Source organism: Meleagris gallopavo, chromosome 23, assembly GCF_905368555.1.
Source record: "Meleagris gallopavo chromosome 23, MGAL_WU_HG_1.1, whole genome shotgun sequence".
NCBI classification, from domain to species: domain Eukaryota; kingdom Metazoa; phylum Chordata; class Aves; order Galliformes; family Phasianidae; genus Meleagris; species Meleagris gallopavo.
Genome location: NC_139426.1, coordinates 1150260 through 1169002, shown reverse-complemented (window position 1 = coordinate 1169002; position 18743 = coordinate 1150260). Strand labels below are relative to the sequence as shown.

General features: G+C 46.8%; 1 protein-coding gene across 3 annotated transcripts in view; it reads left to right on the top strand.

Annotated features, from left to right (window-relative positions):
- The window catches only part of PRDM16 (PR/SET domain 16), a 202571-nt gene that overhangs the window by 73814 nt on the left and 110014 nt on the right, over positions 1–18743 (top strand). For all 3 annotated transcript variants that reach the window (XM_019622445.3, XM_085242433.1, XM_085242432.1), the window contains exon 2: positions 5990–6339. In XM_019622445.3, coding sequence (XP_019477990.2) covers positions 5990–6339 — 350 coding nt within the window. The remainder of the gene's footprint in view (positions 1–5989; positions 6340–18743) is intronic.

Below are 18743 nucleotides of genomic sequence, written 5' to 3'. Positions count from 1 at the left end.
ACCATGGCACGTTGACCCAACCAGCGTGCCTTTACTTCCTCTGTTGTCTTCCAGCTCAAACAGCTTATGAAATTATGGGTTTTCAGGAAGGAGTGGGAAATGTTTCTAAATGGTCATTCAAAGAAAAATATATATTCCTCTCTGGGGCACCTGGAGCTGCATGGAAAACCTTTTGGAGCGCTGCTCTGCATCCCAAGGCCTGTGCAGACCCAGCCCATGTGCAGGGGTGTGCATGGGCACCTGGGCCGCTTGGCTCTGCACTGCTTGCAGCTGCAGGAGGACAGCCTGCATAGGGCAGCGCATGCTGGCTGCTGGTGCACAGAGCTGCAAAGTGCTCAGACCCACAGATACCAGCCTTATCACCCAGGGCAGACAGATAGCACGACGTTAGGGATGAGCTTTCCCATCTTCTATTGTATTTCAGCTGTGGCCATCAGGTGGCAACCTGATCACTGCAATGGTTTGCTGCGCAGAGCCCCTGCCTGCTGGGTGCTGCTGGGTGCTGCTGGGTGCTCCTGGGTGCTGCTGGGTGCTCCCACCCCCAGCCCTGGGTAATTACAGGTGGGCAGCACTGTGCTGAGAGGCAGCAAGCCCTGGCAGCGCTCAGCACACGATGCATAAGTGCAGGTGTTTGCACTCCTGGCTGAACTCGGCTGTGATGCTGGCGATTCCTCCCAGCTCTACCGGGCTACAAAGCAGATCTAAAAATGTTTGGTGTTGTTTTTCCTGATGAAAGATACCAAGTGTGCAGCAAATGGGTGCAGACCCTGCAGTCAGAAGTGTGCACGGCTGTGTGTCCTGGAGGGGTGACACATCCCATGCCTTCTTGCCAACGTAGCACTGCAGCAGGATTATTTGGAAGCAAAGCAGGATGCAGCATGCACCTGTGATCCTTCTCCTTGTCATTTAGAAAATGACAGCTTCTGTGGTTGGGTTTTGTTTTTTTTTTTTTAGTTGTTTTTTTTTTTTTTTACATGCATGTTGCATTAATATAAAACCACTTCTCCAAGAGGGATCCTCTGGCCTGGCAGCGCTGTGGACTTCAGCCCGCTGTTCTTTCACACACAAGTGAAAATGGGCAGCTTTTGTGAGCATCCCGTCCTGGAGCCGCCTGCCAAATTTCAGCCTGGAAAGTCACCGTGTGTCAGCCAACAGCACAATGCCATGGAGGATGACAAAAGTGTTATGGGCTCAGCCCTGCGTTCTCTTTGCTCTTAATATCCCCGTTGCTCTCGCTGGGAGTTCTGCCTGCAGAAGGAATGGAGCTCTGGGCCCGGGTTTGTGTTTGCTTCAAGGTCGGTGGAGCAGCTTGTGGTGTGCACTGCAGGTTTCCCAGCTGGGATGCTCTGGGAGTGAACAAAGTCCTGGGGCACCTCAGATAAACGGGCATTTCTGTGGCAGAATTGTATATTCTATACTAATATTAATAAGCATTATAAAAAAACAAATATCCCCCTCCCCCAAAAAACTTCACCCTCAATCTAGCACGTTGTTCCTTTTACCAACATTTCCTTTAACATTCGATTTTTTCCTTTCATTACAGCTGCTAAATAGATTATTCATGAGCTCTCTCACCAATACTGAAGCAGCACCCGCATTGTTGCAGGACCCTCATTGGTGTCACACAGATTTTAAGCCTGAGCCCATATCTGATTATCTGTGGAAACAACCTTTCAATGGCTCTTTTTTACAGAGTAATTTCACTAGTGAGCTTTGAAGGACTAATTTTAGTTTCATGGCAATAACAATAAGGTCAAGTTGTATTTCTGTAGCACTTTTCACATAAGCAGACATTCCGCAGTGCTTGCCACTAGGAGAGGGGCAGATGTAGGACAGCACGGTTGTCACCGTTAAGTGACACACATATTAAGTTGTGGGGAAACTCAGTGCAACTGGAGATGGTTTCTGAGCTGCAAAATGTGCCCTGCCTGTATTTTAGCACTCGTGTTACAGCCAGAGCAGCGTGGAGGGGAGTGCTGGGGGGGACAGCTGGCCCCAAGGGCAAGCTGGAAGATGCTGCAGTGATTGTAGCGCTGTGAGCAGCGTGATGAGCAGAAATCCAGGAGGTTTCATAGCACAGAATTAGTGTGAGCAGATGGACTCCTCCCAGGTGCATCAGCTCTAATCAGAAGTAAAGCCCAGCTGCTGAACCTGCCTGAGATTCCTGGAATAGCTGTGGCCTGGGGAGATCTGTGCACACATCTGTATGTTTTAGTGACATCTAGCTAACATCTGGGGAAGCTCTTTTGGAGCAGGACTCAGAGCTTCAGAGCTGAGCTTATACAGGAGAGTGCTTCTGAGTGCCCCTTCTGAGACGCATGCCTTGAACTGAATCTCTCTGCCTTATTCCCAGCTATTATTCTAAGCATTTGAACACACCAGCGTGACAAAAAATAATCCAACTCACGATATCCACAGGCTTCAACTGGGCAAAATTCCACCCTTCTCGCTTTGAGACGCATCCTTCCATCGTCTGACACAGCTGTGTGCATTGCTGTGCATCCGTTTGCACGTTGCCCAATGGGTGATGGGGGAACTTCTGCTGGGAGTCGTTTCACTCCCCAAATGGTCACGTTGCATTCAGTGAAGCTGCTTGGGAAGAAGGGGTGGTGTTCCCTGTCCTGGGCCCTCTAAGGAGACCCAATTTAGTGACTGAAAAGGCAGAATGAAGAGATTACCTGCACTTAAGGACTTCTCCTGAAACACAGAGTGAGATCTGGGCTCAGCTTCAGAGCAAATTCAGGTTTAATCAGAGCTGGCCTGATTATCCCGTATCAGAGACTGAATTAACAGTGCTCAGAAGTGAGGTGTCTTTATACTTGTGTCATTTGCAATTTTTCACAGGTCATGCTCCACTAAACCTAGTTTTGCTTTTCAACTCAGTTGGAATTCCTGTTTCTTAAGTGCAAAAGAGGCTAATCATAGAGGAGAAAATAATTTGACTTGCTAATACCAGGAGAGAAAACATTTACAGCAACCACAAGTATGTTCAGGATTATGGAGCACATAATACTTATGAAAGCGTGTTTCTGGTGACATGTTTGAGTAAGGAGGGTTGCACTTTCTAGCAGAGGAAATGTTTGTAGGCTGCAGCAGGCAGCCCTCTGTGCTCCAAAAAGGCCAGAGCAAGAAAAAAAAAAAGTTGGCAAATGAATCAAAATCCTCTTCTCTAGCGAAGCCTGCTGCTGGGCTGCTTAGGCACGAGCTCAGGAAAATCTTTATTATGCATTAAAAGGGAAAAAAAAAAAAAAAAAGAGGAGATGTGCCTGAGAACAGGAGGTGCGTTCTGAGGATGCAGGAGATGCTGCTGCTGTGGCGGGCAGTGGGAGCTGGAGCTGTGCTGGGTGCTCTTCCCCACGCACAGAGCTCAGCCATTAGCATGCACTGTGGGAGTCCCTCTCGATCCGCCGTGCCCACAATGGGGCGGTTGTTGGGCTTGTTATCATAGTGGGAGCTACAGCGCAATGAAAGCACAGTCATGCTGCCTCATGTTTAATTGAGAGATGGCAAATCTGTTCCCAAAATACTTCAGCTCCTTGTATTAGATGACAAATGTGTTTTTCTTTTCCCCTTCATCTGTTTCCCTCCCCTGCCCCTTTTTTTTTTTTTCTTCTCGGATGAAAAAAGCTCCGTTTCCGTTCCAGTTGAACGTTGCAGCCTCACAGTTGACTCCTCCTGGAAAAATCCCCAAACCTTATGACCCTCCGAGTCCACCATTTTCAATTTCACTCTTCCTATCCCTTACGTACTGGCCTTTTTTTTGCTCTCTAGCATGCTGAGAACACCTCGCGTCTCTTGTTTCTCAGGGTCCTTCCATGCCTGTGCTGATGCTGGGCACCATCGCCGTCTCTGTCTAAGATCAGTTTCATTCCCAGAATCTGAAATGGAAATTTCAGCTGATTATTTGGTCAATGCTCATTGCCTCCTCAAAGCCTGCCTTTTTCCAAGGCAGTTCATTCATCCACCTTGGTTGCTTGCCACTGCTTTTGCACCGTTCACTCCATTAAATTTGATTCTGCATTTCAGTGCACCTCTTCTAGGAGCTGTGGCTCGAGACTCCCTTCTTAGAATAATATTTTGGTGCATAACTAACCGCTGTTTGCAATACCTTGAGGTGCTTTCCCCTCCAGTAGACACAGTATCTTTTGTTTAGTATAGAAAAGTTGGGCACTAAGAGACATAAATTTTTGCTCTGTGAACTCTGGAATTGGAAGGAAATAATAATGCATGCTGAGTTTCAATTAATGGTGAAGTGTATGCTATGAAGCTGATGCACTAGCTAATGAGAAGACCTATATTTTTTATTAATTCAGCATTAATTTGCGGTTAATAACTATGGATTTTTTGTTGTTGTTGTTGCTGCAACTAACTTTCAGTGCGTGCAATCTGAATAGCAACTGTTTTTTCTTTATATAGCCATAATTTCTTAACGACTGGTATGTTTTTTTTTAACTAGAAGGAAACTTCATTGATGATCCTTGTGCGCTGGGAAGCCAGAACTAAATATATAAGCACACACATCGTATTTCAGACATAGGAAATATAAGATGTGAGCCCAGCTCTGCTCGCTGAAGTCCCACTTATGATGTTGAGGTATCACACTCGGTGTGATAAGGATCTCCAAATCCCAAGGCCATGTTTAGCACTGCGGTCTGAAGAGGTGAATGCATCCCTGGGATGAAGGCTGCTGGCTTCAGGAGCGTTCCTTTGGAAAATTTCTCTCCCGTGGGATAATCCTGGGATCCTATAGCTGGTTCTAACACGGGTAGTTCAGAAGAGTTGTTGAAAAACCACCAGTGGTTCAGACAGGAGTCTTAAAAGGGCTGAAAACGCATTTCAGTGGAAGATATTCTATCCCATGCAGCTGATTTGAGAGGTTAAGAGGTGACATCCTCAAAAACTGAGAAGGGAGAGACGTGGAGCTCAGAGGTAGGAAGGAGGCAGGGGGTCATTTGCAGCCTAAAGGACAATATGGCCCCATGCCCAGTGCTCAGAGCACCTCCTGTTGCGTTGTCCTTCCCTGCATCCTGGTAATCACTTGTTTTTGGAAAGTGATGGAAGAGAGGGGGATGGCTGAAGAATATTTTTAGCTCGTACAAGCCAGTAGCATACCAGACAATGCATGCGTGTTGTTGCAGGTTTAGTAGTGGAACTGACTTGTAATTTTCTGAAGCGTAATAATTTGTGCTCACTGACATAGTGCTCATTTCCGAATTGTTTGGGGAAAAATGAAGCTTGGAGCTCCATGCAGGGTGAAGGCTGTTCACCTTTGAGTTTTCCTGCTTGGTTGTGCACTCCGAACACACACACACACACACATGGGCAGCTGCCCCTATTCCCTGCTGCAGTGGTTCCCAGTGCTGTGTTGGGCTGTGGGGTTCCAGGATTGCCCCGAGGATGCTGAGCCCCACAGCTCTGGTGTTGCTTCTAAAGGATGTGGTTTCCAGCTCTGCTGGCAGTGCAGGCTGCTCCCACCCATATATTGCCTATCACTGTGGGACTGGAGCAAAGCTTAGGCACGAGCATCACCAATCCCAAGCATACAGAGTCTCTCTACATTTGATAAAGGAAGAAGAAAACTCTTCACAGGGCTTATGCTTTGTGGTTGTAGAATCTGAAGCCAGATTTTACCTTAGTTACACTTTTCCTCTCCTCTTCAAAATACACCGGCCCAGCTCAAACAATAAGTGGTTGCAGAGAGCCTCGAGCACACCTCTTCTGTGTGTTCTTCCCTCTTTCTGTTACTGCAGGACAGCTGACACGGCTCGTGCTCCTTCCACCCCTAGCTATCTGCGAGCACGGTGCAGCCAGTATGGGCGTCCTCACCTCAGCCTCACCTCAGTTCTGTAGGACAGGATTGCCTTTTTTCCTGCCCCTACTATCCTTAACGTGTGTGAGCTAGGCTTTGTGAAACTTTGTCCCGAGAAGAGATTAATTGATGTTCACGTGGGTATTTCAGTGTGTTTTGTTCTGCTGTTTCCCCTTTTAGGTGACAGCGAGATTGTAAATAATATGTACGAGACCGACCCTGATCTCCTTGCTGGCGAAAGTGCAGAGGAGGAAACAGAGGACAGTATTATGTCCCCCATCCCTGTCGGACCTCCATCACCCTTTCCCACCAGCGAGGACTTCACTCCCAAGGAGGGCTCGCCCTATGAAGCTCCCGTCTACATTCCTGATGACATTCCAATCCCACCAGATTTTGAACTCAGAGAATCTTCGATTCCAGGGGCAGGGCTAGGGATTTGGGCCAAAAAGAAGATTGAAGTTGGGGAAAGATTTGGACCTTATATGACAGTACAAAGGAGCACATTAAAGGAAACAAACTTTGGATGGGAGGTAAGCGTGCCGAGTGTGGTAATCGCATTCATTTGTCTTTGCAAACTGTTCTTAAAAGCAAGTTGAGTCCCGACCGACTGGGGACAGAGGTGGTGACTTTGCTGATGCCATATCCCTGAGTATTTTGTACCCAAGGTTCCATGCAGTATTGAAAAAGCAGCAGAAATCCTTTCAGATGGCTACTGGGGCTACAAATACTGCTCCAGCACCATTTTAGAAGGTTGCTTTCAAATGATGTTGGGTCACTCCTTCAAGTGCTTGTCATTTTCAGATTGTGTTCAGAACTTGTCACAATGGGAGAAATATGATTAGTCGCGTCATGTTCTGTAGTTGGGTGTGTTACCTTTGACTTCCACTCCGTGTTAGCTGTGCAGGCACTATTAACTGGTCATAGAAAATAACATGTACCCATTAACACCCTAGATGTTCTTGAGCTCTTGCTCTGCAGCAAAGATAAAGGAATGCAAAAGTCATTTTCCCCTCAGAACTAAACAAAACTCGTGTTCAATGGGAAAAGCAGTGCTGTCCCCAACTCCTGTGTCTTTCTCCCTGCTTTGGGGGGATTATCCCAGCAATGTCTCTTACCCCGCTGTATTCTTGATTTGAAAATATCCGTACCTGCGAGGATAATCCTAAATTAAAGCAGGTTCTAAGCACAGCAGAGTGTAATATGCAGGAATGGAGTTTTACCTCCCTTTCCTCGGCTGCTTTCTGGTGCGAAGCGATCACTGCTGGAGCACAGAGGTGGGATGGAACGGAGGGATGGGGCCGTGGCCGTGAGCAGAACGAGCTGGCAGGAGCCCCGGTGGCTTAGAAAACGAGGCCCCAGTTTGAAATGGTCTGATTGTATTTACATTGCTGGTTTTTGAAGTCTCAACAAATGGGCCAACAGTGAGGTGCTGTGAAGCCCAAGGAACTGTGTCCAGATGGTTTGGTTTACCTTTAAAACGTGTCCAGATTGCATGAAGAAGCAGGGTACGCTTGCCATGAAAACAAAGCTCAGTCCTATCTTGTCATTCTTCTGCAGTAGGAAATTCCTGAAGGGCTGAAATGGGAGTTGGGTCGGTATTGGAGCTCAGTCCCCTTTTCTCTTTCCTAATGCAGCGGATGCACAGCTGAGTTTCCATCCCCACCTCTCCATATAGAGCTGCATTCCTCTGAGCTCATCTTTGTGTTGCCTTCTTTTCTTGTGAATTGTGGCAGAATACTTGCTCGGTATTGCCATGTCATCTTCAGAATGATTTTTTTGAAGAAAAAAATTGAACAAAATGTGCTGTTGATAGATAGTTGGCAATAGTTGGCAATGAGCAGCTCGGGGTTATCTGCTGACAGAGCGGTCTGCACTGGAAAGCACCTGGGGAAAACCCCACTCTGGTTCTCTGTAGGCTGCAGTGTGGAAGTTGCTCCTGCAGAAAGGTGGGAGCTGTGTTTTTCTGGACTTTAGCACTTACAGCTGACCTTACTTTTAACTTTAAATATGTTTTAAACAAAGGCTTGTGGGGTTATTTTTTGCAGCAGCTCCTATGCTCTGTGGCTGCTGGAAGTCAGGCCAAACTCGAGTGGTGCAGATCCTTTCTTCTGTGACCTTGGCGTAACTTTGTCCTTGTCTTTTACATTTCTGGTACAGGTTTGTATTTACATTCATGGTTTTAAGAACTGTTCCCTCTCTCCATTACGCACGGAGCGCCAGGCCTGGTACAAGCCATATCTATTAACTTCAGTCTCCATTGACTTTGTGATACTGTTTATTTTTGCGGTGTGCACGAACAAACTTTCTTTCTCCATGGCCCCTCTCACATTTCTGCGGCGCTTTTGTTCTCCTGTTGGACAGGAACGTTTCCGAGCTGAAAGGAAGGAATATTTGTCCTCCATCAGATGTCCTCAAACACTGCCTTAAACCCACCCCAACTCTCTTCCTTTGACCTTGCCTGTTCCTGCAGGCACTCTTGAAGCCTTTCACTTCTCAGTACGTCTGCAGCAGCTCAGGAACTTGCAGTCACTCCAAACCTTCCCATTTCCCTTTGTGGCTGAGCAGGAATCCCTGGGATAAACTCTGCTTCTGCCTGCATGTTGGCACCGAGCTGTGTCCTCAGCACGTAGGGCTGTAGGAATAGCCATAGACTGATGTCCTCAGCAGCTTTCCATGCGGCCACTTGTGCTGAGCATCCGTAGCATGAAAACATTTCTGTCCTTTGTCAGTAAAGTTGAGTAGGCAGAGGAAAACGGAGGAATTTCCCCTCCCTCTGTACCGCGTTCATCAGACGTCTGCCTGCTTTCCTACAGCCTCTGCCTGTTGTTTCCTGCAGCGGCGATGAGCCTCACAGATCCAGTTTTGTTGTGCTCCAAGAGGAATGTGCCTTTTGCAGTTTGACATTCATTTTTTTGACAGTGCTTCTCTGTAACTTGTGGTTTGGACTCACAATGGCTCGAAATCAAAAGCTTTCATTAGGCTTTGATAACTGATCAGTGCTGGCTATTGGGCGCGTTACCGGTACATCGAAATTGTCAGTTCTATTAGCTACATTAGTCATTCTTATTTTAGGAAGGATAATTGTTCTTTACACCCAAACTACCACTCACTGATAAGCCCTCATTGAATTTCCTGTAGTTTATCCTCTGGATAATGCTCCTGCCCAACCAATAGTCCTAAAACTTGGGTGTTTTTCCAGGTCTGTTTTTAAGGATCAGCAGTTTCTTAATTTTAATAGTGTTTCTGCTTTTTGCCCAAAGAATTCTTGCCCTTCATCCCAGCAGATCTGCTGACAGACCAACTCACCTGCGTGTCCCTGGCACTGCTAAAAGCAAGGAATGCTGTTTGCTGTGTGGGCACCATCAGCACCATCTCAGGGTCCTGGGAAGCTGCAGCTGGTGCTGCTGTGTAGGAGGCATTGCTGGGCCCTGGGAGGCACACGTCTGCCCTCTGAGCACTTTCATTTTTTCTGATGTCATTAATAATAATAAAAAAAATCAATTTTGGACACCTAGAAGATCTGCTTAAGGGCTTTGGTTTGCAATTGATCTCTGCTCTACCACGAACACTGCAGAAATAGCTTCTCCTTTCCAGCCTCAGCAGGACTGGGGTTGTGAAAATGAAACTGAAACAGAAGAGTAAGCTGCATTTCTTCGGAGTCATTGGGAAACACGAGCTGCTGTCTGCAAACAGAGCTCTGCTCTTCTTCAGCCCAACTGTCTCTGATCCTGACCCAGCTCTGATGTCAAACATCTCCCTCCAGGAGGCAAAGAGTCTTAGAATCATGGAATCATCAAGGCTGGAAAAGACCTGCAAGAATGCTATTTGCTGCAACTGTCAGCTTACTTGTTTCCACCAACAGCCTGAAAATTCATAGGGAATGCAGAAAGCCACCTTGAGAAAAAGAGATGGGATTTTTTTTCCCATTCTTTTGGGTGCCTTTGCTTTTACCCAGACAGGAAGGAGTGGGTTAAGGCTGGGTGGTAAAACGCTGTTGTTGTGAATTCCTTTGTTTTAATGCTCATTTTAAGAAACTATTTGCTGAAACAGAACACTGAAGTTCTGACTCATAAAGAGAAGGTAGGCTTTTATTTTTTAACACATGCAAAATAAGTGCTTTCCTTTCCATCAGGGCAAAGATAGAAACTGTCCCATGAAAGAGGAATAGCTGTGCAAAAAATAAGAGCTGGCAGCTGAAGATGCAGCATTCTTGGCTTCACATCTGGGCCAGTGGAAAACTGCTGTTTTTTGAGCATGCTTTCTGGTGTCAGCGATTTGCAGGAGTTCAACCTCCTTGTTCCCACAAAACAGAGTACTTAAACGTTGCTGGGTTTGTTTGTTTTTAGAAGTGCTCATAAATGCCAAGGAAATTGGGCTTCACAGGACTGGCATTGATTGCCAAGGGGAGAATTGTGCTGTATCTCCTCAGCTCTTAGAAATATTAAGATAGGAAGGGGACTGTGAGCATTCTTTAGATGTGATGGCTGTGTCATGCTTCCCATTAGCAGAACACGCTGCCCAAATTCACTTTACGGTTGTTAAAGAAAGCGTGTCCTTGTCTGTCCTTTGAAACAAAATACAGGGCTTTAAATGAGCAAAGAAATCTCAGGACCTCTCTGTGCTCATCCCTTGCTCATGTTCTTTAACTTGCAGGCTGGAAGGATGTGATGACATTTCCTTGTAGCTATTCCACTTGCGTCTTCTGATTCATTCATTTTCTCCAGCCTCTGCCTTTCCCTTCGACCTGGGGAGAGCATAACAGCCTGCGTGGCTCAGGGAAGGGCTCAGGGATGGCTGCTCTCACTGGCACATCTCATCTCCTGTGGGAGCAGTGCGATGTGCGTGGCCATGCCCTAGCTGTGGAGCATGTCACACACACAAAGTCTGACCCATAAAAGGTTACTTCACCGTTTTTCCAAGTTCCGTTTGGCTAGAATAATTCTGAACAAGCAGGAATCTATGGGTTCATATGGATTAGAGAACACACGAGCACGCTGGGACTTCCCACATGTGCTGATAGAGCCAACAGCTGTCCAGCCATCATTGGTACTCTGTACTCAGAACCTATTGGTGCATTATAAGACTGCAGGTAAGCTTTGGCTGTAGGCTGGAGCCCGGGGCTTAGGAGGGAGCTGCTCAGTGTTCCGAAGGCAGATCCCGCTCCCTACAGATAAATCTGGAGGGTGGGGAGCGTTTGTATCAGTTGTAATGGTGAATAAAGATTAAAAGTGCATCCACTGATAGCCAAAGTGAAAGGACTGAAATGTGTAACCTTCTTCTACGTCTCACCAAATGCCTCAATGTGAGGGTTAAAAGAGTAAGTCTTTTTTAGGCCCGGGAATGCCGAGATGTCTTGCTCTATCTTAGGCACTTCTCTCAAACATGGGTATATAAGGAATTAGGGAAAAAACAAGAAGAGACAGGGAAAGGGAATGACTAAGAATACCTCCTGATATTTCTCCTTTATTTCCATAAGGGGTAATAACTCATGAGCAATCCGGCAGAGGGCACTTTCTTTAAATAGAACGTTCTGATTCACAAGCAGAAAAAGGAAATAAATATTTTCTTTTCGACTTCAAGACACATCCATGAATACCAGCTTCTGAAATGGTATTTTATCATCCATACTTAAAAAAGAAAAAAAAAAAAAAAAGGAAAGAAAATCCCATGAATAACTCAATGTATACCACAGGATTTGAGAAAGAGCCCTTTCTCGTTGTCAAAAGACTCGCAGAATACAGGGAACTATTTCTTCCTCTGGAATGTTAACCTTCATAGAAATCCAGCCTTTATTTTGTCCTCTCCCAGAAGTTGCAGGGCTGATGGGGCTTCGGGATACAGGAGGCTGCTGTAAAGGAGATGATCAATAAGATGGAATTAAACCTTCAATATATGTGGGATGTGAAAGGAGGCATCATTCGTGGACCATTTCAGCTGCAGTTTCAGAAGGTGGAAGCAGTGCAAAGCAACTTGCTCTGTAGTTGTTGGCTGCTCCTGCATGGTCTCCAGGACGTGCTTGGGGGTGCAGGTGGGCAGCACACGTTGTGCTGCGGGTCAGAGGATGGGAGCCCATGTTCTGTAGGGAACCTGCAGGCCATTTGGTAAGGATTTGACATGTTCACTCAGTTGTTCTCCAGGGAAAGGTTCTCCTTCACCTCTGAGGTCCAGTAACCATTGTGTTAAAGCAGCAGAGCAAGCTGCTGCTTGGCTCTGAGTCACGGCTTGAATGCTCAGGGCTGTGCTTGGGCTCTAAGGTTTGGGACATCAGCAAAGCTTTCAGTGAACCTCACTTGAGTTCCTGGTCAGTCCTGAAGTCTGATGGCTTTAAGTGAAATTGCTTTACCTCAGTCTGAGTAGTGCAAGGAGGAAAGGAACAACGGGAGATTTTCCAGAGTAAAACATTAATTGCTTTTATAGAAAGGGGAAATCACGTTCTCTGCATAATTTGGCACTGTCCTTCTCTTCCCATAGCAAATAGGGAGCAGCACCACAGATCTGCAGACCTGCTAAATATAGTGACTCTTACTCTGTGGGATTTTAGCACTTCTCACATTTTGGCACTTTGGTTGCTTCTTATTTGGCTCCAGAAACGCAAAAGGATTTATGTTGTTGTACACAGAGACGAAAATGAGAAGTTGGGTCTATTGCTCTTTCTTAAGTAGTAGCACATAGTTGGGTCTTTGTTCCTCACCTGTTAACATCTCAGCTAATTATTCATCCTTTCCACTTTTTGTTTATTTCATCAGTGTGAAGTACTGGGACCTCTACAAAATGAGACAGCCCTTGTACTGAACATTTGCAGCTTTGAAAAACCTGGGCTGTTTGCGCAAGGAAGGCGTGAAGCTCATTCCGAGTCCCATTTAGGAACATGTCTGCAGGAGGAGTCTGGTGGCAGACGAGGAGGGATTGGTTGGAGCAGGAGGAACATTTCTGGGCATCGGGGTGTTGTTGGCAGTTTTACTCCTGATTGGGTGCTCTGTTTTCAACTCGTGGCTGAGGCCAGCTGCGCCTGTGCAGCTCTTGCATCTCCTGGCTCTCACCGTCCCCTCTGAAGGCAAACGGATAACGAGATGCTGTGAGGCACAGGGCTGAGTGCAAGCTGGTTGCCTGACTCGGGTTCCAGCCCTGTGACAGTGCGCTGCGACCATCTAATGTGTTTGCACTGATCAGAGACATGCACATTCAAGTGGGCCGGGTAAATAAAGGAGAGGCTTCTCTGCGGCGAGGCAAATCCATTTGTGTACACACGGGGCTGGGAGGGCCCCGTCGGAACTTGCCATCACTTATCCTCTGTCTCAGAAATGCACAAAACGTGCTTAAAAAAAGGAGAGTTCCCTGCAGCAGATGTCCTGCACACGCTCCAGCAAGGATTCTTTCGGCTGCTCTAGGCAGCACGCTGCTAATGAAGGAAATCTGTTGCTGCTGGGATGGGGCGATGTGTAATCATGATGCAGCGGTTCGGAAGCTCTGTTCCCTAAGAAATACCTTTGTTTGAAGCGTTTTGTAACCCCCCTGCGATGGGAGCTCAGCCCCTCGTGCCCGTCTTTGCTCCGGGGTGCTTTGCTCGGCACAGAAGTGGCATTTTGTCCCTTTTGATCTGATTACCAGCAGTATGTTTCCTCACTTTCAGATAATGCCCGGGCAAGTCGTCGCTTTAATTGTACATCTCATTGTGCCATCCCTGTTCAATCATGTTCAAAAATACCTACATTTCACCCTTGTCCCCCACCTCCCTTTTCCCATTTAGATCTCACTGAAGTCCATTCTCCCTTATCAGCACAGTAATTTCATGAGCAGAGCTAGGATTTCTGCCGTTTAGGCCCCGGCCATTGTCTGTCGCAGCTGCAGTCAAGATAAACCCTCACCCAGAACAAAGTTGGAATGACCTTTTACAAGCAGAATCTGCCTTGTTTCCCTCCAGACTAATTTATCAGCCTTCATTTCAGCCCAGTCTCTCAGCAGAGGCCTGAAAGAACATTACAGAGAGCATGAATGAACAGGGGGATTAAGATGCTTGGCTAGTCCCTCTTTTTCATCAGACACCTTCTGGATTTACTGAGATGTAAGCTGTAAATGACCGTAAGTGGTGAACTGCCTTAAACTTGCAGGAAGGGAAAGGGAAAGGGCGGGGGGGCCGGGGGGAATCACCAAAGCCAAATGTTTGGGAAAGAAGAGGTTTGTGGGGACCTGGATAAAGCCCTGTGCTGGGTCTGGCACACATTGCACTGCCGGGGCCCCGGGGTCAGCGCTGCGTCCCGGGCAGAGCAGCCAAAAGGTGTCTTGTGAATTTAAATCAACCGGCGTGTTGACTTAAAGCAAACACGAACAACTGGATGGCACGTCTGTCCGTACTGAAAGTATTTTTTTGTGCAGCAAGGCAGCAAAAATGTCAGTGGGAGCGTGACTTCAGTGCTGTGAGAACAGCTCTTTGTAAGGTGAACTTGGCCAATGTGAAATAGCAGATCCACATGGAGCTGACAGCAGCCGTAATCCGAGGGGCTTGCAGTGAGGAGGGGATCCAATAGCTGTGCCCTTAATGAGGGAGCTGTCGGCACGGCTGTCTGCTCAGAGCAGGAGCTGCTGCTCTGGATGGGGTAACGCTGCCCCTTGTGCCATGGGACTGCAGATTCTTCCAGCTCTCCCACCTTTCAGTTTTCTTCCTCTTTCGTTTAACGAAGCAAAGGGTCGATAAACAACTTGGAAACATTGCTGTTAAAGCAGAAGCTGAGGGGAGGCAAAAATCCTCATCTATAGAACTGAATCGTTGTGGTGGATTACTTTAGGGGAGGTGACCTGAAAGCTTTTGCAAAGGAAGAATTAAACGCAGCTCTGGAGGCTCAGCCTTTGGGAACAGCGGTGGTGGTGGTGATTTTTCCTGCATTATTGCATGGGGATCTTCTGCAGCCAGCCAGCAGTGTGAGCTGCGTGCTGGCAGCAGTGACCACGTGCAGAAATGCAGGGAAATTTAGCACTTCTGGAATGTAATTTGGGTTCTGATACAACTGAAGTTCTGGTGAAGAAGAGGGAGGGGGCAGAGGATGGAAGTGCGGGGATGTGGATCAGGGAAGGGAGCAGAGGGGCAAAAGCATTTCATCGTCCCTGGAGGTGTTCTGGAAAAGGGTAGATGTGGCACTGAGGGCATGGTCGGTGGGCATGGTGGGTTGGGCTTGGGGGGCTCGGTGGTCTTTTCCAACCTTAATGATTCTGTGGCTCTATCCTGAAGAAACCGCTTGTGGCAAGTGGTGAACAGCAGACATATGATGCTTGGAAGCTGGGTTCAGGTGGTGTGAGGCGATGAGGAGCCCCACTCGTGTGCTGGGCGAGCCTGGCACCATGGCTGCGAGACCTCCCTATCTTCTGTAGCCTCATCTACCAATAAATCCCAGCGCAGCAGTTGGCATTTCCCTTTCAAAGCAATAAGAGCTCTTGAAATGCAGTGGCTGGTGGTTGTGACAAAAAAGAAAAAAAGAAAAAAAAAAAAGAAAAGGACTTCTTATAAAACCTTTGGAAGACTTCTGATTGGATATTTGACTGAAAGTTCAGGCTGTCATTTCTTTGCATCTTCTGTGTTGCTTTTCCATGACGTGGTTCTGCTTTTGCAGCCTTTCAGGTACTGCTATGGAAATTGCAGGCGTTGAGTTGATGCCATCTTTTCTGCACGCAGCAGCGGTGGTGCTTAATCTCATACTGAAAGAGGTTAATAATGCAAAAGCACTGCGCTGTTGTCGAGATGACACCCAGTTCTGTATTTTGTAAGGGGCACGTGTGTGTGACACATATCAGTAAACACATGTTTAAATTTACTGCTTCTTATAAGCTGTAGTTGGCAAGAGTAGGAATATAGCGAATTCAGAACGTGACTGATAAAATACTGATAGTGTATCTTTTAATTTATTACCTGTATTACCCACACACTCGGTTTTCCACTCTGTTCTCTCTCCTTCACGAGTTGTGTTTTCACTAGACTGGCATTTTCCTACTCTGATGAATTAACTGTCAATTGAAGTTAGTGAGATAAATCAAAACAAATGGACACACTGCTCCATATTGACTTTCTCACTGCCTGATTCTGAAAACCACTTTGAGCACTTTGCTGCTATTATGCTCGCTTGGTTCTAAGCAAATGGACGAGAAGGAAGGAACTGGGGGAGGTGGGTGTTTAATAGCCATCAGTTACATTCTCACTATCTCTGCTTCATCTGGGATCTTGTCAACAGTGAGATCTGCAGCATTTACCTAGAAAGAAGACACTTGGCATGGCGTAAGAAAATGAAATGCTAAGTAGCTTTCAGGAAGCATGCTGCATTAAAGTCTGCGTCTTTTCAAGTGTGCTCTTAATCCACTGGAAGAGTGTTCTGGGGGATAACTGCAGCAGTGCCCAGAGGAGAACCTTCTGATCAGATCCAGCCCTGGCTGTGTGCAGGACAGCCCCAAGCAGAGCCACGTCTCTGGCCTGAATCCACAGAGGTTTGCTAGCCGTTGTGTGGGAGTTTTCTGTCTATATTTACATCGTTAGGGGATAAGGGACTTCAAGGTGTCAAAGCCTTTTATCTCGAGATGCAATCATTGCTGGCCTGGTTTACTGTTTGTGCGGGCAGATGAGTGCTGAGCAGGTATCTGATGGCTGGGGTCATCTGTCCCTAATTAACAAAACATTTTGCTGAAGTGATGAATGAAGTCGATCTGAGATGCACAAGTCTGATGGTGGTGGACGTGGTGGAGGCCCCCGGATGAAGAGCACGTGGTGCTTGGGTACAGGAATTCCTCCTCATCCTCAGCCTTAGTGCTGTGTGATAGGAAGCGATGGATTGTTTCTAAATATGAGAATAGAAAATCCATCGGCGTGTCTCGAGCAAAGCTGCATGTATCAAATGCCAGCCGTACCTCTGGCTGACCTTGGTTACTCCGCGTGGTTTCAGCCAGAAGAACAAGCATATTCCTGTCATGCAGCAAGTGTTGAAATTCCTTTGTTATTTGTTTACTTGTATCTTAAACATCCGCGCCTTCATGCTTGGCTTTGAAATGCATTCTTGATGAACCCGGTTATTTTTCCATAGCCATCCCCTGGTTGTGTGCTGTGCCTTCCTCTGCGTCCAGCGCCGCATTTTGCAAACAAATTTAACACCTTCTCACCTGGAAGGGATCTTGTAAACTTCAATTCAAGAAGTAAAAGGTTAAAAAGAAATGTACGTGCGGAGGAATGGATGGTGGAAAGGGGTAAAGCCTCTCAGCAGTAGGTTAATTGGAGAGTGGAATACCAGTGTAGATGGGAGCACATAGTTTCCTTGGACAATGTGCTAAAGAACTGGGAGCTGGGAAGGACCAGCTGGGATTGTTAGTGAATTAGCTGAAGTCAGAAACCGCTGAATGGAGCAAAGAAGTAAAGGGGAAATGAAGGTTAGGGTATAATTCAGTCTAAATTAGGTGGGCCATTCACAATGCATAAAAGGGCTCTGAGCTTCCTTTCTTGGGGAAAATGGGTAGGAAAGCTCACTTTTATTTGGATGCGGGCTGAGTGGTTGATTTTAAGAATGTGCATACCTAGAGCCTACTTTTTGGAAGTGCATTATCCCACATGAGTCCGGAGGAAGCTTTGAAAATGCCATGAGCCTGAAAGACAACGGATTTAATAAGGCAGAATCACAACCGTTGCGCTGCAGAAGCACCTCGTTTTAATCTGTTATGAGCTGCAACAAATTCTCTTCGCTTATTCAGTCTTTACTTGCTCGTTTTGAATGGTGAAAACTCTGTGTCTGATCCCCTGGTGCCCAAAATCCCCTCTGGTTTTGGCCTCTCTCTCCTTGTTGTTTTGGAAGAAATTGTAGCATTGGTGTACTTGCATTAATTTCTAAGTTTTGCTTCCAGAAGGTTATGCCACGGGGGGCTTGGAGAGATTGGGTTTGTTCAACTTTAAAGCAGAGTTTGTGGGAGGGGAGATGGGCAGGAGAAAGGAAATGTAAACTGTATTTTTTGTAGCTTGCTTTATTAATTTATTTGAATTCGGGTGGGCCTTGAATGAGCCTTGCAAAGCCAGCCTTCCAGTCATGCTGGAGAGTCAAGCAAAGGACCAGTCCCTTGTTTTGCTAATAGAGTCATGTGTACGTCCCAGAGCACCTTCCCAAGCACTGCAGTTGTCAGGTGTTACACTTCTACACTGCATGCAGCTTTGTGCTTTGTGTGTCACTTCGTGTGTCACTGGCAAAGCCAGCTGGCTCAGGTGCTTTGGAGGCAGGAGGCAAAGAACAGCCTTTCCAGTCCGATGGGAAGAGCTGTGCTGCATCCCCACTGGTGCTGCGGCGTTGGATTTCTATGGAGATGTTCAAACTCAGTTGCTCTCAGTCTGCCAGTTCCTTCCATTGTCTGTTTGATGACAAAAATTCACCTCTATTCAACTTAGCAGATATTTGAAGCCTCCTTGGAGATCAGTCAGTGCAATCCAGCACTGATCTGCGTGTTGTCTATGGGCACAACGTGATGGCAGCACCCATTGCAGTGACGTGGTCTCTGGCTGTGCAGGGCATGGCAAAGCTACCCCTGGGTGATGCTGGCTGTTTTGTGCGACATGAACCTGTCTGCAGGCACGTTATGCTGGATCCTTAATTAAACAGCCCACCTGATCGGTGCTATTGTGGTTTATCTGAAAGAGGTTGGTAGGAATGTGTTCCTCGGCTGTGATCGAGCCCAGTGCTGGGCTGGTGGGACTGGTTCCATGTGCTGTTACTGGTTACCTGCACGGCCCAGCTCACTTCTGCATTCCCTCTAAAGGCTTATGTCAAGTTCAGTCAATTTAAATGAGATTCAGGGCTGGAACGGCAATAAGTGTTCAATCAAAGTATTTGATAAATCACTTAAACAATCTTGCAGATTGCAAATTCTGTAAATGCAAGTTCTGCACTTATTCAAAGCTAGTGGATGTGACAAGACTAAGAGACAG